General features: G+C 38.9%; 4 protein-coding genes across 16 annotated transcripts; 2 read left to right on the top strand and 2 right to left on the bottom strand.

The window, feature by feature from the left end:
* The first annotated feature begins 15 nt into the window (after positions 1–15).
* Positions 16–4,728, top strand: LOC136260738 (uncharacterized). Of its 9 annotated transcripts, XM_066054591.1 has the most exons (9): positions 16–121; positions 187–385; positions 684–747; positions 1,331–1,420; positions 1,475–1,633; positions 2,326–2,382; positions 2,429–2,561; positions 2,609–2,751; positions 3,061–4,728. In XM_066054591.1, exons 6-9 carry the CDS (start codon positions 2,371–2,373, stop codon positions 3,133–3,135), a joined length of 363 nt encoding a protein of 120 aa, XP_065910663.1. In that variant the 5' UTR covers positions 16–121; positions 187–385; positions 684–747; positions 1,331–1,420; positions 1,475–1,633; positions 2,326–2,370; the 3' UTR covers positions 3,136–4,728. The 9 variants fall into 9 exon arrangements, 8 of the variants coding, with proteins under 8 accessions (XP_065910663.1, XP_065910665.1, XP_065910662.1 ...); XM_066054593.1 differs by lacking the exon at positions 684–747 and having other exon boundaries at positions 2,435–2,561; XM_066054590.1 differs by lacking the exon at positions 684–747.
* Positions 3,211–9,724, bottom strand: LOC136260735 (uncharacterized). The gene is made up of 5 exons (XM_066054579.1): positions 9,390–9,724; positions 9,264–9,338; positions 4,148–4,382; positions 3,596–3,843; positions 3,211–3,547 (listed from the first exon to the last, which is right to left on the bottom strand). Exons 1-5 carry the CDS (start codon positions 9,621–9,623, stop codon positions 3,338–3,340), a joined length of 1,002 nt encoding a protein of 333 aa, XP_065910651.1. The 5' UTR covers positions 9,624–9,724; the 3' UTR covers positions 3,211–3,337.
* Positions 5,207–15,686, top strand: LOC136260733 (uncharacterized). 3 transcript variants are annotated; one of them, XM_066054577.1, is made up of 2 exons: positions 5,207–7,666; positions 15,452–15,686. In XM_066054577.1, the coding sequence occupies exon 1, from the start codon at positions 6,111–6,113 to the stop codon at positions 7,269–7,271; it is 1,161 nt and encodes a 386-aa protein (XP_065910649.1). In that variant the 5' UTR covers positions 5,207–6,110; the 3' UTR covers positions 7,272–7,666; positions 15,452–15,686. The 3 variants fall into 3 exon arrangements, 2 of the variants coding, with proteins under 2 accessions (XP_065910649.1, XP_065910650.1); XM_066054578.1 differs by having other exon boundaries at positions 5,207–8,509; XR_010703638.1 differs by lacking the exon at positions 5,207–7,666 and adding an exon at positions 13,810–15,337.
* Positions 13,833–22,259, bottom strand: LOC136260737 (origin recognition complex subunit 3-like). 3 transcript variants are annotated; one of them, XM_066054585.1, is made up of 16 exons: positions 22,091–22,259; positions 16,622–17,449; positions 16,471–16,576; positions 16,293–16,426; positions 16,180–16,246; positions 16,009–16,125; positions 15,880–15,959; positions 15,766–15,834; positions 15,492–15,571; positions 15,401–15,441; positions 15,279–15,346; positions 14,883–14,958; positions 14,599–14,662; positions 14,424–14,548; positions 14,324–14,379; positions 13,833–14,263 (listed from the first exon to the last, which is right to left on the bottom strand). In XM_066054585.1, the coding sequence occupies exons 6-13, from the start codon at positions 16,066–16,068 to the stop codon at positions 14,618–14,620; spliced, it is 519 nt and encodes a 172-aa protein (XP_065910657.1). In that variant the 5' UTR covers positions 16,069–16,125; positions 16,180–16,246; positions 16,293–16,426; positions 16,471–16,576; positions 16,622–17,449; positions 22,091–22,259; the 3' UTR covers positions 13,833–14,263; positions 14,324–14,379; positions 14,424–14,548; positions 14,599–14,617. The 3 variants fall into 3 exon arrangements, with proteins under 3 accessions (XP_065910657.1, XP_065910656.1, XP_065910658.1); XM_066054584.1 differs by having other exon boundaries at positions 16,622–16,784; XM_066054586.1 differs by having other exon boundaries at positions 16,622–16,758.
* Between the last annotated feature and the right edge of the window lie 84 nt (positions 22,260–22,343).

Genomic DNA, 22,343 nt, shown 5'->3' with positions numbered 1-22,343 from the left:
CCGAAATATTATAATCTCTAATCGATAAGCACCGTGACGGAGAAAGGGTGCTGGGTGGGGTGGAGAAAAAGCGGTCTGGCCTCGCGAGACTAGACCATACCATAGTCTATGACTAAACCACGTGAGTAATGTACATCACGTGACTTAATAACCACGGTAACGCAAGTAAACACATGTGATGGGTAGCGCTCCATCCAAGAAGAGTGCTGTGCGAGTAATCAAGGAACAACCTGAAACTAGTAAAGTACCCTCCGTGAACAACAGGGCATGGGAACAGGAAGAAGACTCGATCCCCATCACTGCAGTAACGCAAGAAGAGTTGCTTGAACGTCTTGCTGTGAGCCAGGAAAAGGCGAGGGAAGCAGCATCAGAAGCAAATGATAAGGTACGTGCTTGGTTATGTCTCCCGCTGCTTCTTAGATATTTATAATAAATTTCATTCGTATTTAGAAATATGTGTAAAGTACACTAATTATTTTAGTTTGTTTTATACGTGTATGCCAGACACTTTAACCATGCAGCAGTCCGAACTGGTGGCTTCTTGCTTATTCATAATTTTATGTTTCAGACTCATTGCTATATCTCGATCACCACTTAAATTTTAGTCATTATTTATGGCATCATGCAAGCTTCCACCTTTGTTTCAATATCACTGTGTTTTATGGGAATAATGAACTAACTAGTTAGGAGGCAGGCTAGATGGACTGAAGACCCGGGCTTTCAGAGGAGTATCCAGGATTTTTCCAGGTGAGTTGTACAAGCAGGGATACACACCCCCAGATTATGTACACTAAAATGTTTCAAATTTACTAGATTCATGTATAATAAATGTTTTGTTATATGTGGTTTATGCCTGACAATAGTCATATCAATTTAGCTGCATGAACATTCAAGCTGATTAATAATAATAATGGAGAGAAGCACTCTTGTTAGATGTTAGAATACATCTGACTGTTCTATTAGAGTATATCAATCTTCAAAAAATTTTTATCCACTTTTGAGTTTCCTATTACACTGACCTGCCCTGTTCACATTTGTTCTGAGTGTTTGTACTGCCAAACTATGATAATATGGAGTTTCTGCTGCAAGCCTACAAGTTATAATTTCAGATGGGGTTTCCTAAACCCCAGGATAGTGATTAAAATACTCTAATAAAGCATTCAGCAAACTCTAATAAAACAGTCAGGTACATGTTGTCAAGTTGTGATGAATAATGAGCTGCCCACCCACATTGGTTTAGGTGATCTGAAACATCAATAGTGGCCTTATAAAGCTAAAAAATTGTCAAGAGCACATGTAGTTTTTTATTTGTTATTTTGTTGATGTTTAGTTACAGTTGATGACTGCAGAGAGAGATGCTCTGTTTGATCAACTGAAGAACATTTAGCAGACAAGCACACACAGTGGAGCTCAGGAACAGGTAAACCACACAGTAATGGCATAAATGACAATGTACTGTAGGGCTATTTTTTAGAGTTAGAATAGTATGTACAATAACAAGTTCAGCTTTTGAGGACAAAATGGTATAGCCACACTTCTCAAACACTCTTGGTGCACTGGTGAACTGCTGGTGTACCTTGTCTCAGTCAAGGAGCAGCTGATTTCTTATCATGCTGTTTTGCACATAAGACAGGTTGGGATTTGTACTTGTTAATGTAGCACACCTTGCTAAGCTACAGGCAGGACTATCAGGTATCCGGTAAACCAAGACACCTAGAACAGTTGTTCCCAAATCCGAGGTGTATGGTACTATATGTATCTCTACAAGCTGAACAGTTTGAGTTACATTGTTCAGGAATTATTTATGAAGAGAATCTTTTTAGCATGGTCTAACTAACTACTGTTAGTGTGCTTACACATGTGCATACTACAAGCACCAGTGACAGATCTAGATGGGTTTTTGTGGTTTCAGTTGAAACCTCTTATTATGTTTAGCTCAGCTAGCTCAGTATAGCTATACTGTTGCTGTGGTTTATCCCCCTAGGTACTACTTAACTTTAGCAGTATTCCTCAGAAAAAACTTTACCTTTCCATAACACAATTGATATACTCTAATAGAGCAGTCAAGCAAACTACTCTAATAGAACAAACAAGGCCACAATTCTTTGTCCTTAAAACATTACGCATTTAATGTGATTGTAGCCTAAAAAATACAATCACAGAGCTTCTAAAATATCAACATTCTGTACCCCAAACTCTATTCCCTAGCAAAAAACATTACAATCTCAGAAATCTCCCTTTCAAAATTTGCCACTGCACATACTTGCACACATTTAGCATGTTTAACACTAATGGTGATCATGATAATGTCACTAAACATTTCAGGTTGTGAAGAAGTTGCAAGATGATGTGATAAAGTTGCAAAATGACATGGTTGTCATGGTGAGTAACAACTACTTATTTGGTGGTTCACCATGGTTACACTTAGCAACAGAGACATGAACGGAAACTTAAAAAACTCCGAGCATCCTCAGCTGAATCAAGAACCGAATCAGCGCTGGCAGTATTTGCACTAAAGGATCAAAATGCTAAACTGTCTGAAGAGAATACTTCACTACTGGGTGATAACTACTTTATACAAATCATTAATTTACCTTGTCTCCTCTAGAAAGAGTGAGGAAACTTCAAGACGAGAATGATAGTTTATCACAACATGCCAGTGCCTCCTCCAGTAGGACACAACACAGCACAGATCATGAGCAGCCATTACGAGACCAGCACATGCAGCTAATACTGGACTTGTCCCAGCAGGTGAGTTGAGGAAGAGGGATCACCTCTCTCTCTCTCTCACTCATTTCACTCACTCACTCACTCACTCACTCACTCACTCACTCACTCACTCACTCACTCACTCACTCACTCACTCACTCACTCACTCACTCACTCACTCACTCACTCACTCACTCACTCACTCACTCACTCACTCACTCACACACACACACACACACACACAACACACACACAACAACACACACACAACACACACCATAATACCAATGGTGTGTTAATTATTTGTCCAATCATAAGTCTTAGCTATATTATTAATGATGACATCATCAGGTATCTTCATTGGATGAGGAATTAAGTCAAGCTAGACAATTGATCAGACAGTTACAAGCAGGGAAGCAGACATAACAGTGACCACATCACTACTACCAGGTGTCAGTGGAGGATCCAGGGGAGAGCCATCAATGAGACTTCATGTAGTGGTTGTAAACACACACAAGTTTTTATAATATTGTTTACAATGGCTACACAGGTACTAGCAAAGTGTGTAAAAGTGTCACAAAAACTACCAGTTTATATGTTTGAGCTTCAGATTTTTTTTGTTTGATCCTTAAATGTTTGTGTCATCATGATTGTTTATGTCAAACTTCAGACCAGAGGTATGAAGTATGGCAGGAGGTTTGTCACCATCTCCCTTGCTAATCCTTTTATCGGTTGAACCACCTAGTACAGGGTATATTATTGTCTCACGCTCCCCTCCATTTACATGATAATTAAACTCATCCTTATCAATGATTTTCGGAATGTACCAGAATGGATTCTGCACACATTTTCATTTTAAACTTAAAAAAAAAACACGTTAACTTACTTTATGATTAGAGTCGTCAGTTGAGGTCTGAGCTGATGGTTCAGAGTCATCATCAGTTGGTGGATCACCACCACCACCAATGATTGGTGTTGCTGGTTGTAATGATGTCTGTGAAAAGTCTGCATAAAATCGGTTTTCACTTTTTTTATATCTAATTGGCTTAAGTGTACTCAAACTGATCCAAATGATTTTCTGTGGTGAAGATTCGGAGGGGGGTTGATATTCCACTTTAAGAAACAAAGAAGCTTCTGTAATGGAACAATGAATGGTTTACACAAGTTGCTCTCCTATCACTACTACTGCTACTGCTAGTATAGTAATAAGAGTATGTATTGTCTGTTGTACCAGGCAACAGAACTTTATTAAAGGAAAAAAGGCAAAGCCATTTTGATTTAGCTACTTTGCCTACAGGACCTTAGAGGTCCATAGTTAGACTCTGAGAAATAACAGTTAGTGACTATAGATAACCATCACACTACTGTTGTGCCAGGTTTCTTTGTTGGCTGGAAAACCCAAACATTAGTAATATTATTTTTTACGTAATATTCTTACTATCAAGAGGAACAGATGGATCATAATCCTTGAAAAACACTGGTCCACCTTTTATGTCAACTGTCAGAATCTGCTGGCTACCAATACAGGGAATTTGATTTCCCAGACCTGTACTTGTGAGTGTTGTCGTCAGATAGACTTCATGAATCAAGGGAGACCCCAAATGAGCGATTACAAATTCTTCATTAATTTCTTTTTTCCACTGATCAAAATCATCATGTTCTGTTTTTGTCCACTATGTGTAAAATAACTAAAACATGTACGTACACATCCAACAATATAAACATCAGAAAGATGGAATATTTGAAATCAGTGCCTCTACAACTTCCACCTTGATTTCCTCAATAGAGTTAACATCAACATAGGAAAAATATAGAAATTTTATATTTGAGCATAGCTGTACTGATCATAGAAAAGAAACAAGGGGGGTTATCTACGCCTGCAGCTATACTAGTAGACATTTAATTCTTACTTCACCATGACTGGAGTAGGGATCATTATTTTAAATGTTCACTAGTAGCTATATATAAGTGTAGATGACCTCCCATGTTTCCTCACTTTTTGTACTCAAATATAAAATTTTCCTTATTTTAAATGACTACTGAACTAATGCACACCACATTAATAATGCTCTCCAGACAACCATCCCTCCTGGAATATCTGTTTTAAAGAAAACTAAGCTGTTTTTTTTTTTGGGGGGGGGGGGACCTCCATGATACGTACTATACAGTACTTCTGTATACTGCATGATGATATATATGTATATATATATACCACACCTGTGGTTGAGATCAAAAGCGCCGTGCTGTGGTATATACCACGGCAAACTGTGGCATAATAATTAATATACCACGCTTTGTGGCTACGCTTACCATATATGGTGTAACTTCACACATTCCGCGAAATCCTTATATAATAGTTATACGGGCACAATGTGGAGTCTATGAAATTTATAAACCCGAAGGCCCGGGCTGTAGGGCATGAGCGAAGCGAGGGCGCTACTAAGGGCCTGAGGGTTTATAAATTTCATAGACTCCACATTGTGCCCGTATAACTGCTTTAGACTCTATTTCACATTACACTCAGATTACTTACCTCATCCACGGCTGTTTCTGCTGTAGGCTCGGAAAAACCAGCTGGTTTTCTTACGATAATACTAGTGCCATGGCAACTATGCGGCTTCACGTGACAAAATAATCATGCTCGCCAAATCACTGCACGTGAACAATGCATAGCGATTGGATAAACCTAGATTTTGAGTATATGTTATATTGTGCCTGAAGGCGTGGAGTATATTAGAAAACAAGGTGGAGTATATGAGATTTATTACCCACCCAAAACGGCCTAAATAGAGTCTAACTAAGGCCCCTATTTGGTGATTATTAGTTTCTCATCCACCGCCCGCATCCTTCTTAAGCTACCGCATGGTAAGCCATTATTTTACTCTGTGCATGCTCAGAAGAACACGTGATACCAAACTGTTCCAATTTTTTGTTGGTGAACGCTACAATGCGCTATATATCGCCAGGAGAACTATTGTTTCCTTAGCAAATTGCTGCAGTGCCAGTTGCAATCGTGTTCTATCGACTTCATCAAAGCAGGCTTTCAGTTTACTGTCGAAAAACAGTTGGCGATCACGAAAAGTAGAATCAGCTGGTGAAGGAAATGTTTGTAATAAGAAAGAAAGACAATTTGGACAAGGTCTGTACATCAGTGTGTTAATATTATAAAATAATGGTATAATGGTAATACCCTCCCGCCCGCATCATAATAATTAGAAAGGCTGGATGAGAAACTAATAATCACCAAATAGGGGCCTAAAGGGTAAACAAGTCTCTAATAACAAGCGCCTAAATCAACCAATAATTATTCACCTCAGGAACTGGAACAAGTTTCGATGAACTCTTGTCTCCTTCGTGGATAACTCACTAATCGCGACTTTTTGTCATGGTCTCTCTTTCCGATGGAACTATTTTTTCGTGTTTCTTCTTGTTCTACAGACCTTTTCCTTCCTCTTGAGCATTTTGTTAAATCTGTTTTCCTTCCTAGTCTATTGGGTCGAACTGTCCCTGGTGATGTTGAGAGAAAGCTATTTGCCTTGCCTGTGCGGCTAGGAGGCCTTGGTGTTTTTGATCCTTCGATTGTTGTGTCACAGCAGCGTTCCTGCTCTGTAGAAGTAAATGCTGGTCTCGTTGGCTTGATTATCTCTCAGGTACATCAACTAGGTGACTGTCTTGATGCACAGGTTCAGTTGCGATCCAAGTTTCACTCTAGGAGCCATCAAGAGCAACTTCAATCTGCCAATCATTTGTTCGATGAACTTCCTCCTAGCATGCGTTCCTCAGTCATGTTGGCTCAGGAGGAGGGTGCATCGAATTGGCTCTCTTGTCTTCCATTGAAGTCGCATAATTTTGTGTTTCATAAAACTGCTTTTCGTGATGCAATTGCGCTTCGCTATCATTGGCTACCATCTGCCTGCCCTACTTCCTGTGCCTGTGGTCACTCTTTTACCATAGAACATGCTCTGTCTTGCCCAAAGGGCGGGTTTCCTTCTCTGAGACATAATGAAGTGCGTGATCTAACTACCAATTTACTTTCCGAGGTCTGTAACAATGTTGTCACTGAACCCCACCTTCAGCCTCTTTCTGGTGAGACCCTTCAATACAAAACAGCTAATCGTGATGATAACGCAAGGCTTGACATTGCAGCTAATGGTTTTTGGGGAAGACGATTTGAGAGGTCATACTTTGATGTCAGAATTTTTAACCCTAGTGCACCCTCAAATCAACCCCTACACTCTGCATACCGACGTCATGACAAGGAAAAGAGACGTGAATACCAACAACGGGTTCATGAAGTAGAGAATGCCTCATTTACTCCCTTAATTTTTACTACTACTGGTGGAATGGGTGATGCTGCTACTCAGTTTTATAAGAGATTGGCCAACCTTTTGAGTGCAAAGCACAGTCTTTCCTATGGAATAGTGATGGGATGGCTGAGATGTAAATTGAGCTTCTCTTTGTTGAGGTCTGCAATTATGTGCATTCGTGGTGCCAGGTCCAGTTTGTGCTGTCCCATTGCTGAGGCACCGATTGCTGTGCAGGTCGCTGAGGCCCATATGTAACTGAGATAATTTGTTTTTGTTTATTATGTACTTCTTGTGTCATTAATTTGTAAAAAAAAAAATAATTATACAACCAAGTACTAAGAAAAATACGAAACGCGGTTAAAATTACGTCATAAATAAATAAATAATTAATAATTAATGTTTGAGAAAACTACGAGGCCTAGAGACGTAAACTAACCGGGGATCGATTCGCCTGTGAACGAAGGCACAAACGTATAATCGTTGCGCCCATTCGTGCTGATGACTTGACCATACGTGTAATTCTATATAACGCCCAGCACCACACCCTTGCTTATTTACAGATTGGGCGAAGGAGAAGGTTAGCGAATGTCCGTGAAGTGACCTCAGGAGAGGGAAAGGCCACTTTATACACGTAAACAAGAAGATTACAAGTAAGTTTTTATGTTTGTAACGTCTCAAGTCTCCATGCCAGCTGCCAGTCACATAAAAAGTTAATTAACAATACAAGAATACATTAAAACACATGCCACTCTCTTTACAATACATGTAAACAATCTTGTCTTGTGCAGCTGGCATGGCGAACGTCCTTTGTGTTGGTGTCAGGCAATTCAATACATGCTTAATCTTTTTTGCCTTCACCTGGCTTTGCTAGCTAGCTACTAGGTTCTGGCTGGCTTGGCTGTCTTTTTTTTTATCTGATTCATCTGGCTTGCATACTCCTACGGTATTGTGTAGCTATCTCCTGCAAGTTGTGTATGCATAATTATAGTGTGTCACCCGTTACTGTGCCATTGCTTCACCACTGATGAACCTTATTTAGTTCTAGTTGATGTTGATACTTTACTGTATATTGGCTAATAATTTGATATTGCCTATAATGTATTGCTGCATACAATAATGCATAGTTCTCTCCTGTACATTTTGTATACATAATTACATATACTGTGTACACATCACTGTGCCATTACCACAACAATGATGTACTGGCACTTAGCTACTGGTGGCCTTTAGTTACGATGCCACTATTGTGTTTTATCTGTCACCACTGTGACATATTGAGGGGATCATGCCTTCACCACCTAATAGCCTCACCAGGAGGGCTGTCACGTTGGTGTATGTACTTGGTTGTATGTGACGCGGTCCTAGTAATAATAATAATAATAATCATGACACTGGAAAAAAAACAACTAATCGCGACTATGTGGGCGTGGCATCGTTAAAAGTGTAAAACGTCTGATCCACCAAGAATTTCTATTGATTTCCATCTCCAGGAGGTGCTGTTTCACTATAACTTACTATCTATAATCGTTTTCATCTACTGGGGTGTAGAATATAACTATAAAATATTGTACTTATATATTGTACTTTGTGTGGGAGGATCAAAGCGATGCCGCGTATCGTATTGTCCATACAGTACTAATCAGCTGCATAACTGTACTGTAAGTCATACAGTACAGTTATGCGCTTAATTGGGCAAATGCAGCACACTTGGGCAAACACAGTACAGTTATGCGGAGAATTTATTTGTGGAATGTTACGTAAACAACACTGTAAATCGCTAAAACCAGCCAAACTAATCCTAAGAGTTCGTTCTACGGCTAGGAATAGATTGTATAAACACTTACTGATCGTCTGATCACGAAGCTTTTTAAACACGGCTCCACTAAGACAGCACGATTGATCACGTGCGTGACATTGTAAATCGATAAAACTAGCCAAACTAATCCTATTAGGTCGTTCTACGACTAGAAATAGATTGGTTAAACACTTACTGATATCCTTATCACCGAAAATCGCAGCGGTTTGAGTACTAGAGAAAATCGCTCCAAGCCAGACGCGACCAGGAAGTACAATATAACACTTAAAGCACCGCCTTGCTTGTGTGTACGAAAAATACAGTACTCGGGGGGTGTCTCGAGGCAAATACAGCAAGCCTCTCGACACATGCACCCCCTCGTACTGTATTTTCCGTACACACGCGCGGCGGTGCTTTAACTCTAACATATTATATACAATTTAAAAACATACTGTAGTGAAATGGCATTCCCTTGGTGGTTTATAGCTTTTAAAATGAGATCTGATATTTTCAGCATATTCTGATACCTGATGATTGGTACAAGCATAATAGAAGTACAACAGCTCATTTTACACAACCTGATCATATGATGAACCTTGAAATGTCAGCACCACTGTACCTTGATGATTAAACACTTGCTCTAAAGCATGTCTCAATGGCTTATCAAGATCAAGCTGCAGTTTTTCTGCCACAGGAGGCACATTATCACCATCCTCTTCTTGTCTGGCTACACTCTTATTACTCACTGCTTGTTGACATGATAGTCTTATAGCAGGAATTTCATGTCTCATACAAGCCTGATAACCAGACATCCTGAACACTACTCTCCTCAACAGTTAGACAAAGAATGAACAAAACTACAGTGGAGGTTTTATAGTGAGCAAGGCCCAGCTATACTAATAAGGATAAACAATATTTATTATGATATCATTGGCTAGAATGACGCCTCTTTAAATACCACAAACAAACAATGAAAGAACATGCCCAATTAAACACATGCACAACTTGGTTAAAGTCTATATTAGCTATTACATATACTATATAAACATAAGACATGTACAACTGACCAGACAGTTACAAGCTTAGAACCGAGAAGTAGACTAAACAGTGACCATCACTACTACCTGAGGGGAGGGAGGACCAACAATCAATGAGATCACATGCATGTAGTGGTTATAAATACACACACGCACACACACACACGCACGCAATATACACTAGCAAAATGTGTAAAAGTGTTTTAAAACAACTAGTTCTTGTGCTGGACCTTCATCATCACTGAATGCCCACATCGTCATCAATTGGATAAATGTTTATATCAAACTTTAGAACAGAGGTATCAAGTATGGCGAGTCTGTTACCAGAACTGTCTATTTTCAGTCCCTTGCTAATCCTATTATTGGTTGAGCCACCTAGTACAGGATATATTATTGCCCCATGCCCACCTCCATGTACATGATAATTAAAATCATCCTTGTCAATGATCTTCGGAATGTAGTAGAATGGATCTGATAGTGCACGTGGACTGTTCCGCACAATTTTTATTTTATTTTAAAACACATCAACTTACTCCATCATCAGGGTCATCAGTTGATGGTTTAAAGTCATCATCAGTTGGTGGATCATCACCACCACCAGTGATCGGTGTTGCTGGTTGTAGTGATGTCTCTGGATAGTTTGCATATAAAATTGGTTCTCGATTACTTCATATCTAATTGGCAGAAGTGTACTCAAATTGATCCAAATAATACTCTGTGATTGGCGAGATGAGTGTTGATATTCCACTCTAAGAAACGCAGAAGTGTATGAAATGGAATGATGAAAAGTTTATACAAATTTCTGCTGTTAATAATGCTACTAGCTTAATAATAATTTTAGTTGATGAGCATGTATTGTAGTATCTACAATTGTACTTTGACAACGAAACTTCATCAAGGGGGAAAAACCATTTTGACCTACAGGACTTTAGAGGTACACGCACATGCACACACATAAACACACACACGCGCATGCATGCATACACACACACACACACACACACACACACACACACACACACACCCGATTGCCAGGTCTTTGGGCAGCAATTTCAATGGGACCAGTAACATCCACCATTGAGCGAACATGCCAGGTATTAGCTATGAAAACAGCTGTTTTTGCTCTCTAAGTGCATAGCTAAGTTGGTTACCCTGAAAGGCTTGCAAAACCTTAGCAGGGGCACGAGATTGGTATGAACTAAGTGACATCATCAGTGCACAAACTCTAAACTCGTAAGCTTCTAATAGTCAGTTTGGCCAGTACAAATACTGTTGCCTGGAGTTTGCCAAAGAGAGGCACTGACTGCGTAGCACTTAGAAGCACTGAACCACCCCCCACCCCACACACGCACGCAACAATGTACATACACACTACACACATACGGTGGCAACTTTCACCTACAGTTTGAAAATATTTAATTTCTTAGAAACATTTGGGACTGCTTGTAGCTCTATACATTGGTTTGACCAACACACTAGTGTAGTGTCAGGTTTCTTTGGTGGCTGGAAAACCCAAATCTTAGTGATATATATTATTCGTATATCAAGAGGGACAGCTGGCTCACAATCCTTGAAAAACACTGGTCTACCTTGTGTGTCAATTGTCAGAACCTGCTGTCCACCACCAGTAACTGCACCTACTACACGCGAGGTGGTGGTAGTGTTGTCTTCAGAGAGACCATGCACAGTCATTTTAGGAATCAATTGACGTTTTCCAAATTCTTCTTTAAGTTTTCTTTTCTATTGAGTAGACGAAAACTTGCACACATCCAACAAATGATCAACGTACATAAGATGGAATGTTTGAAATCAGCACCTCCACAACCTCTACTTTGATTTCCTCAACTGAGTCAGTTGTGTCTAGCTGTTATAACACATTAATGGTTACTTAAAAAAAGAAAAGAAAACATACTGTACAATCAGTGAAATGGCATTTCATCGATCTAGTTACTCTTGGTGGTTTATAGCTAGATATGATATTATCAGCATATTCTGATACCTGTTGATTGGTACAAGCATAATAGAAGTACAACAGCTCATTTTACACAACCTGATCATATGATGAACCTTGAAATGTCAGCACCACTGTACCTTGATGATTAAACACTTGCTCTAAAGCATGCCTCAATGGCTTATCAAGATCAAACTTCAGTTCTTTTACCACAGAGGGCACATTGATGGATGGGATGGATATTGTTAAGGTAAATGAGGAAAAGGATTTGGGGGTGTTGATTGATTGCAATCTCAAGTTTCATAGTCAGTGTTCGGCAGTGGTTAATAAGGCTAATAGACTTCTTGGCCTTATTAAACAGACCTTTTTGGATATTTCTGTAGATTCATTTACATGTTTATACAAATCAATAGTACGTCCTATTTTAGAATATGGTAACTTGGTTTGGGGACCTCACTATAAAACAGACATCCAAAAATTAGAAAAAATCCAATGGAAAGCAACTAGAATGATCAAATCTATAAGAAATCTTGACTACGAGGAACGATTGAAAGTACTTCACTTGCCATCATTACATTATAGACGTTATAGAGGTGACATGATTGCTGTCTACAATATGCTACATGATAAGTATGATATAGACCATTCTGATTTTTTTACTTTTTCACCCATTACCCATACCAGAGGTCATACATTTAAGCTATTTAAATATTTTTCAAGAACAGATGCCAGGAAATATTTTTTTACAAGAAGAGTTGTTGAACCATGGAATAATTTACCCCAAGAAGTAGCATGTGCAGCATCAGTTGATGATTTTAAGAAATTGATTGACCAATATTCATCTAACACTATGTATAAATGTATGTAATTAGTCTACTTGTACTTTTTTTACCTGTTGATCAGGTGTAACAGGCTGTTTAGCCTTATAAATTACCTGTAATAAATAATAATAATAATAATCAACATCACTATTCTCTTCTTGCCTGGCTACATGTTTCTTACTAGGTTTAGATTTCTTGGCAGCTTCCTTGTTGACTGCCTATTGTGATGGCAAGGCATCCCTACTATTGTTACCTCTTGGTGATAGTCTTATAGCAGGAATTTGATGTTTCATACAAGCCTGATAACCAGATATCCTGTACACACTACACTCTCCTCAACAGTTGCTGTCAGTGTTGGGACAGTTACTTTTAAAATGTAGCTCGTTACATATTATTTACAACTGAACTATTTAGTTACAGTTACATATTACCCATATAATAAAGTAACTATAATAATATTACATAGCTTTAAGCTGTCACGTGTGAAACTACCACTTTATCATAGACCTTCAGTGCTGGTCACTGTAAAGTGCTAATAATAATAATAATAATCACGTGACATTATTGCGTTGTTGGACAATGTGCAAATCTTCGTTATAAGCAAGAAGCTGGTGAATAAGTTTCATTCAGTAGGCTTCGTTACTTTGTAGTGGCTAAGCGTTACTCAATGGATTACTAACTAAATCAGTAACTTTGTTACTTAAAGAATATTATGTAATATTAGACTCGTTACAGTAACTTCAATACTTAGGTAACACGTTACATTGCAAGTAAAGTAACTTGAGTTACATTACCTGTTCTTACAGCATATTTTGTTATATTACTTCGTTACCACAAAAGTAATAATTATTATGTAACGCGTTACCCCCAACACTGGTTGCTGTATAATACCAAACTACGCTTGTTAGTACAGCTGGGGCCCTGCCCACTATAAAACCTCCACTGAGTGGAGGTTTTATAGTGGGCAGGGCCCCAGCTATATTACCTGTTTTTACAGCATATTTTGTTATATTACTTCGTTACCACAAAAGCAATAATTATTATGTAACGCGTTACCCCCAACACTGGACTTGCTGTATAATACCAAACTACACTTGTTAGTACAACTGGGGCCCTGTCCACTATAAAACCTCCACTGAGTGGAGGTTTTATAGTGGGCAGGGCCCCAGCTATACTAACAAGGATAAACAACATTTATTATTATTATTAGCACTTTACAGTGACCAGCACTGAAGGTCTGACAGCAACATGTGCTGCAGCCTTAGGATTACCTAACCTAATTTCAAGGACTTAGACCTAATGACTTGACCTAGTGACTGAAAGGTGTAACAGAAAAGGGGCCAAACTAAGGGGAAAAATCCCTCCAATTCTAGCCAATTATGATATCATTGGCTAGAAAGACACCTCTTTAAATACCACAAACAAACAATGAAAGTACACGCCCAATTAAACAAACATCACATGCATAGAATCTACCCACAGGTCAACATAGATAAAGTTCATTTAGCCATTACATAAACACAATGAGGTTCTTCTGTGATCAGTTATACCAGGTGAGTCTTTGCATGTGGTCTTTCTTCCTTCTGGCTGGTCTAACAAACCCCATGAATTGAAGCTGTGCCACTGCAGAGTGAAACCGTTCACTGCAACTTGTCAAGGTCAGTCACAGCAAAGGAGAGGAGAATGTAGAATAGTAAGGATACTGTAGTGACTCATCATCCATTTCACTACTATCAGAAGACATGACGGAGACAAATGCCTACAAGAAATATATAAGAATTGCACTTAACGTTAGACAATAACCTTCATCCAGTCATGAGTGTTAATCAGTTTGCCTGTACATTCCAAGTGCAGTAAGTACACTATGGACACATCAGGCATGTTACGGTCAATGCTGCTCTCCTCACCATTATAACATCACCTGCAGACTATACGCATGCTAGACACACCACTTAATGTGCTGCTGCTGCTAACTTACTGGTAGATATATTGAAGGGTTAGAGAGCTCTGTGCATGGTACTGCTGATCACTGGGTTGAGATGCTACACAAGTATGACAAAATTTATAGCCATAGATAGTGGAACTTGTCTTCTTTAGCAGCCACCCATCCATTTTAAATACCAAATAGATTACCCGAGTGAGAAATTTGTACAGTACTCCACCTGTAAAAAGCAGCCACCTGCCTATTAAGGCCATGGCCTAAAGGTGGTTTCCCTTGTACCACTAAATTGCTACTTGAAAATTAAATTAGATAAATCTTACCCTTCTTAGCCATGATGACTGGTTAAAGTAAAATATTTCATGTAGTGGGAATGTACCAATGTGACGTAAATGTTTCCTATTAAATGTACACCATTTATTATGTCATGATTATAGTAGTCTCGTGCCCAGACCCCACCCACTGCATTGAATAGGGTCTGGTGACATTCGCAGGAGTTTTGGGCCCTACGCCATTTTTCTTTTCTGACCAATCGGACGCCTTGATTCAGGTACAACGCGATTTGATAGGCTGGAACTAGGAAAATGGCTGACTACAGCTATGGATACAAATGCGTAAACAATATGGCGGCGGGCCCAAAAACATAGCGTAAGTCACCAGACTCTATTCAACGCAGTGGGTGGGGTCTGGGCACGAGACTATGATTATAGTTGACTAACTGAAACACATCCAGCAAATAATCTACAAGCCTTCTCCTAATGTCTTCGAATACCGTTGGGTGAGTTTTCTAGAGAGTAATATGATGTAACTATTATTGTTCCGTGAATTATTACTTCATTACCTTTTTTGGTCCTTTATTAGATCTATGCACAATTTGTTTATCTACATACAGACACTTAACAACACAAGATAAACAGGTAAACTGACTGTACCATTATCTGTGATAAAAGAAATTGATGCCAACTCTTGAATGAAATCTTCTAATGTTTTAGCTATTTCCGTTAACCGTGGACTACAATGACAAGGCAACAAAACATGATGAAGTACTAGGTCAAAATGGTAAATCTATACTAGCTAGCTAGTGGTCATGTTTTGTAATTTTATTCTCATAAACATAGCTAAGTGTATATGTATAAAAAATTTGAACACCAGTATAACATAAATGCTAAGCAGGGAGTCTACTATAACTCACGTAGCTACACTAACTTTGAAGTTTGCTTCAATAGTTTTATACATTTATTGACACCTTCCTCCAGTTGTTGTCTTGCTAACAGCCTAACACAACAGCAATCAGTGTACGTGATTGTGAATATGACATACTCCACAAATTTCCATGCCAAATTAAAGTGATCACTTTCGGTGATGTTGCCCAACAGACTTTGGTAGTAAAATTCATAAATCTAAAGTCACACACAAAATCAGACAGTATTCAACAAGAGAAACACTAACCTGACAACCTAATGGTGCACCTGGTAGCTTATGTGTCAATATGTGAAGACAACGCAGCATAACAGTCAAGTGTTGATGGTAATGGATTATGTCAGTTAAGGAGTTCACTACAACTGACTACAAATGTGAACGTGTAGCTACTGTGAGAGGCTATTGGTTACTGCTACTAACTTTTAATTTAACATCATCCTTAAGAAGATCAAGTTGTTTAACAGGATCATGAAGAGACTCCACGTACCTAGTTTAAATACTCACAATGTACATACAATGGTCGTCATAGTTACCTTCAAAAGGAGGGTACTGATCTCACCATTTCAAACTGAACATGACTCATTGTACTAACCATTTGTGATAAGGAGCAGTTGACGTCACACAAGAAACTCAAAGGGTGCCACATGAAATGTTCCATCACTGCAAACTACACAGTGGTAAGTTAGTGAATATAGACTAGTTTACACCTACCTGCAGACCCTTCAGTGATGGAAAAATTGAGGTAGAGAAAGTGATCAATTAAATAATGCAGTGCCTTATCCTTTAGCCTAAATCGTAATGGAGAGTTTATCAGTACCTACAGAGGGACATGAAGCTGTGCTACTTGACAACACCAGCACACCTTGTTGATCACAGCATCCAACATAGTGGCTGATGGCTGCATCTTAAAGTGTTCTATATTGAGGGCAGATAAAGAGGACATAGCGAGTGTGCGGTGAAGTGAAGTAGCAGCTGAAGTGGCCAGTCCCAGAATCAGTACTAATGGCAAATTACAAAGATGAGGCCTGCAAGTAGATATATATGACGTTGTAATATAGCTAAATGTGGTATAGTGGCCTAGCAATGGTATTCTGGGTAGCTCACACTGTACAGGAATAAGTGCTAACACAACTATTGTGTCTATCAAATCCAACCAGACCAGTTGTTTGATCAGACCATACAGTTGCACCACCTAAGAATGGTACACTAAAGCATAAAATGGTCTGTGACAGTGCATGCAATCAAAATAGCAAACTCTTCAACAATATTCTCTCCTTTCATGTACGTAGACTCTCTTGTAAATGTACATTAAGATATACACTTGAGATACATATCACACCCAAAATCTCCTAACAGTGACTAGAGCAAATTAGCTACAGAATTACAGAGAATTGGAATGGAAAACAAATGTGGAGAGTAACCGAATGAAGTGGAAACTGATTTATTATTAGAAGTGTAGCCAGATCATACATTTAGTTCAGTTCATACAAAACCAAAATTTTCATAAAATGTTGACTGAAACAATTCAGCTGGTGCTGTATAACAAGCATCAGTTACAGAGGTTGTGTGCATACTGGCAATCTATGTGGTATTTTGTAGGTCTATGTAGGCTCTTTAGGTTAGCTGTTTTGTTTTCTCTTTGTTTCACTTCTAGCTAGAGATGTGAGGGTAGAAGGGAGTGCCATTAGGGCTGGATAATGAAAAAAGAAGAAAACGTTACACTTACACATGGAGGGTACAGGTGGTGTAAGACAAAATAGAGGAAACCAAGAACCACTAATTGGCCATAAATCACAGATAAATATGAAAAGGCATATCTAACAATGCCAAAGAAGCTGCACGATATCTATATATACATGATGCATAAGTGTAGGCATACTTTGTACAGACATCTTGTGGATAGACATTGTCAGATGTATCATTTTATGACTTCGTGAAACATGCAAACATACATATATATCATCAATGGAATGTCAAGATGTAATGTCACTATAGCTATGTACCTGCATTGAATGCACACAGAGAAAATTATTACGCATCACGTGAGCTAATAGAAACTGTTGAAACTCCAGATATATCAAACACAACATCTTCACTTTTTGTGTCCACCTAGTAAGATTATAAAACAGATTATTCTGGTGAATAGAGGAAGAAAGGAAATAGAACACGGGAGCAAATCAAATCGAGTTATGTGACTGCTCTATTAGAGCATTGACTGTTCAATTAGATTATTTTAATGCTTGAAAACACACACACCTCAAATGTACAAAAGGTAACGATAAAGCTGATCTTCCAGTTGAACCAGAGTATGTATACACAAGAGTACTTGCATCATACCAACATCTCTTTTGTTCTTGCAAAAACTCTTTGTAATAACACAGAACCAATCAACCACATTCCTCAACTGTGACGGATCTGGTCTGAATTACTATCCAAATCCTGCCCAGTGATCGATGATGGCTAATGCGGTACCAACCTGTCACCCTATTCAGGCAGTTGTTCATCAAAGTTGTTTAGCAGCTGCAACCCAAAGATGCTATAGCACTGGTCAACAATGGCAATACAGTTTTTGACACTCAAACAAATCTAACACCTCTTTCCACTTCCCACCTTGCACTTTAATGCTTTTCACACATCTCTATAAAAGACATACATTTCATGCTTTTCCTCTTTTGGAAATTTACAAACAGCTTGCAGCCTACAGGATGCCTACCACAGAGCCCATTTGGAGCAGTGTACAAAATGAGGGCAATCTAGCACATACAGAGCAATATGCCTTTTATTGCTGCAGAAGTCATAAGCCAGATCCATTCAGTAGGTTTCCCCCAATGAATACCAGACTGTGGGTAGCATGCACCTCTAAGGAAATGACCATACCAAACAGGGGCGCATATAACAGCTCTGTACATGGAGACATTGCAGCAGGATCACATTTATCATCATTTGGGTTGCAATAAAGCTGACCCCTTCGTAAGGGTGCCAAATCATGCTTATAGGTCTCACTGAGTCAGCAGTATGCTCCATTTCCATACTTGATGATTAGGAAGAAACATTGTATACCAAGGGTATATCAGGACTCCTCTCAAGGTTGTCAAAGCAGCTGGTGTTCATGTCTGAGGCCTCAACAAAGTATTGAAGCACACTGAACAAAGACAAACACTTGTATGGCTGAGCTTAAAGGTTTTACATAGATGAATAGAATAGAGTAAATGCTACAAAATATGAGACATGAAAATAGTGTTATTGTAAAAGGAAATGTTTCACCAATCACAATAACCATTTTTTCAGAGTAGAAAAGCCATAAATGACTTGAACGTCTGATGGATTATGAGATGCAAAGGTTTAATTTGCAAACGTATATTTATAACAAAGGATACAGCTTATAATTAAGCATTACATGTTATCCATCTTTGTTTCCTATAGGATTAACAGAATGAGTAAGGACACAATTAATTGTTAATTTAATATTTTATGCTTAAAATGTGATTTTATTTCATGATTGGTTGATGAGTGCATCTCGATTAGAGGTGTATCGATACTGATACTTCCGATAGCAGTACAATTAGTGAAATCATCTGCCAATACCGATACCAATACTAAATATAGAAATCAATCCAGAAATCAGACACTTTTTGCTTATATGTGACCGGATTTGACAAAACCAGACTTCCACACACATCCAAATTTACGACTTTGAAGGACCATAATTCAGTATGAAAGTGAGCTATCAGTTTCAAATTTGGACTTGTTATTACATAAAGCAATGAAAGCATTGTGTGAAAATTGTAGGGCAATAGCATACTGCATTGTCAAGTTACTAGCAATTAAAGTCGAAGAATTGGATGTGTGTGGAAGCCTGGTTTTGTCAAATCCGGTCACATATACTATTGCAAACACCATAAAACTTAGTTTATTCTGAGGAACATCTGCACTGTAATTTAATCACCTTCTTATTTATTGGAATACACATGAAGCAAGTGTAGTAATACTTGGAAAAGAGTAGCAAAGGCTTTGCATTTGCCACTTTGTTGCTGAAATTGGACCTTTGGACTCTCTTTAAGTGTGCCAAATTATTGCAAGATTGCATTTGTGAAGTGTGCAAACAAAGAAAATATTGGTAGCATATATATCTGGTAATGGATGGTTAAGTGATTTCACTCAAATTTGTTAGTGCAGGCTGCCCTACCTTGTCTACTGCAAAAGGAAACAGAGCAAAAACAACTTTATGTTGATAACAACTTATTGGGATGGTGCACTAACTTTCTTGGCTTCACAACACACCACTGTGTGTGTTGATCATTCCATGCATCAAAACAAGAGAGATAACTCCATTTATTGGTAGTATCAGTAGTATCAAGAGTTAATGGTAGTATGTAATTAATTTATCATCATGGCAAGTGAATGCTGCATTATTCAATCATGCTGAAATACCGCAATTTGTACAAGATTATATTAAAAAACATATTTATCCAATTTTAACCACAGGTTAAAAGGGTTTAACTTGAAGGTCAACTGTACACTCATTACTGTATGTTAGTCAACTGAATGCTTACTTAATATTTTATTCACGGCTAACTCATAACCGGACAATAAACTCCCCGGATAATTTTGTATCACGGAGCCTCATAAATATATATATTGACTTTGAGCGGGTCTTACTCACTTTCACTTAGTAACGAGTTTTAAGCCAAGCTCAAGTTTGCTGGTTCACAGTTCTTAGTTCAAGCTCGAGTTCACTGGTTTTTCTCTCTCTCCAAGTGAAGCATAGCCCAACTTTACCGGAGGGAGACGTGCAACGAATTGCACAAGCTGTAGCTGGAATTCTACAGCCAGCTGGTCTTCACCCCTTACTGTCAGGTCCGTCAAGTTCGTCCGCTCCACCACCTGGTAAATTTCATACGCTTTTAATATTATAGCGTACACACAAATAATAATTATGTTGTCTCCTGTGCTCTCCGCATGCACTTATCCATTGAGTCACACTTCACTGAGCACTTGTGCCCCCTTGAGAGTGGGCGAGCTCAAGAGTGGCAGTTCACTGCCAGTGTCAGCCACTATTACCTAGTGGCCCTTTTAGATGTGTCCACTGTCTTTTCGGTTATTTTGGTCTGACAGCTCATTCAGTGGTAGCTGAGCTTCTAGCCAAGACAGCTTTTATTTTATAGACACATGCTAGTCATGTAATTAATTACAGGCTGTCACCTGCTTGTACTTGTATAGGAGCAGCAGTGGTACTACCTGTGGACCCTTCATTGAGGACTAATGAAGGTGAATCTTCCAGTTATCTTGCCGGTCTTGGTTGATGGTCTGAGTGCTGATACTTCAGAGGTCAGACAGCCTTTGGTGGTAATTGCAGAAGGACTCCCCCCTATTCCCCAGAAAACATTGGAGAAGATTCAACGCTAGAAGTTTGTCAAGTTGGAGTTCTTGTTATCTTATGACTCCCTGCAGAGGCCAGACACTTTTACTGTCTCTCACCAAGGTGGTCAGACCATCCTACTTGTTGATGACAAGTCTCCGAAGAAGAAAAAGCAATTGTTGACATATCATCATGGCTGCAAGCCTTTTCAGTTTATTCGGCAGCTCTAGCCGCATCTCCATCCACAACCCATGATAGGCTTATGGCTCACAGTTTTTTTATGGTTCAGCTCTCAAAGGACCTGGGTGGGTCATTGTGGATCCAGTAAAACAAGGACTTCAGAATCTGGGCAGCAGCCAAAGGGATTCGTGTATGGGGAGAACTCAACTTCTCAATATATGGGAGGTGCCTGTCCCTCCAAAGGCCATCAAGCAGTGTTCCTGGTCCAAAGGTCAACCTTCAAAACCCAAACCATATGACAAAAAGAGGCAGGCCTGCTGCTATAAATGGAATTTTGATGGCTCATGCTTTAGGGAGCAGATACTTGTACAAGTGCCACTTCTGTGGAGATGACCGCAGGGCATCAGACTGTGGAGCTGCAGCCTCTTCTGGGCCCAGACTATACTAGAACTGAAGACTACATTATATTATATGTATATATGGCACCTAAGCACTTGGTATCTATTGTGTAGGCAACCTATATTATGACATTCAAGCTGCGGGTCAGCTATGTATGCGGGTGTGTATGCTTCCACCCATAACGTTGTACAGTGTATGTCAACTGCTTGCGTTTCAGTGAAATTGTCTGATACTATTATTTACTTATTTATAGCTAGTTTACAGTATGGATAAATAATAGTTATACGTCGTGCGCTACAGCCCGAGCCTTTGGGTTTATAAATTTCATAGACTCCACATTGTGCCCGTATAACTGCTTTAGACTCTATTTCACATTACACTCAGATTACTTACCTCATCCACGGCTGTTTCTGCTGTAGGCTCGGCTAAAGCTGTTTTTGTTTTTTTTTTGGTTTTGTATCTTCTAGGGAAACACCCTCGTACAGGCTCTGCCTTTTGGTGTCACCCTGTCTTTTTTGACAAATCAGATAAATTAGTATATACATTAACAAATTTACTTGGTTATGTGTGACCCAATAATAATAATAATAATAATAAAGCGGCTGGTTTTCTTACGATAATACTAGCGCCATGGCAACTATGCGTC

This window comes from Dysidea avara, chromosome 7 (genome assembly GCF_963678975.1).
Source record: "Dysidea avara chromosome 7, odDysAvar1.4, whole genome shotgun sequence".
NCBI lineage: Eukaryota > Metazoa > Porifera > Demospongiae > Dictyoceratida > Dysideidae > Dysidea > Dysidea avara.
This window is presented reverse-complemented; position numbering and strand designations above follow the sequence as displayed.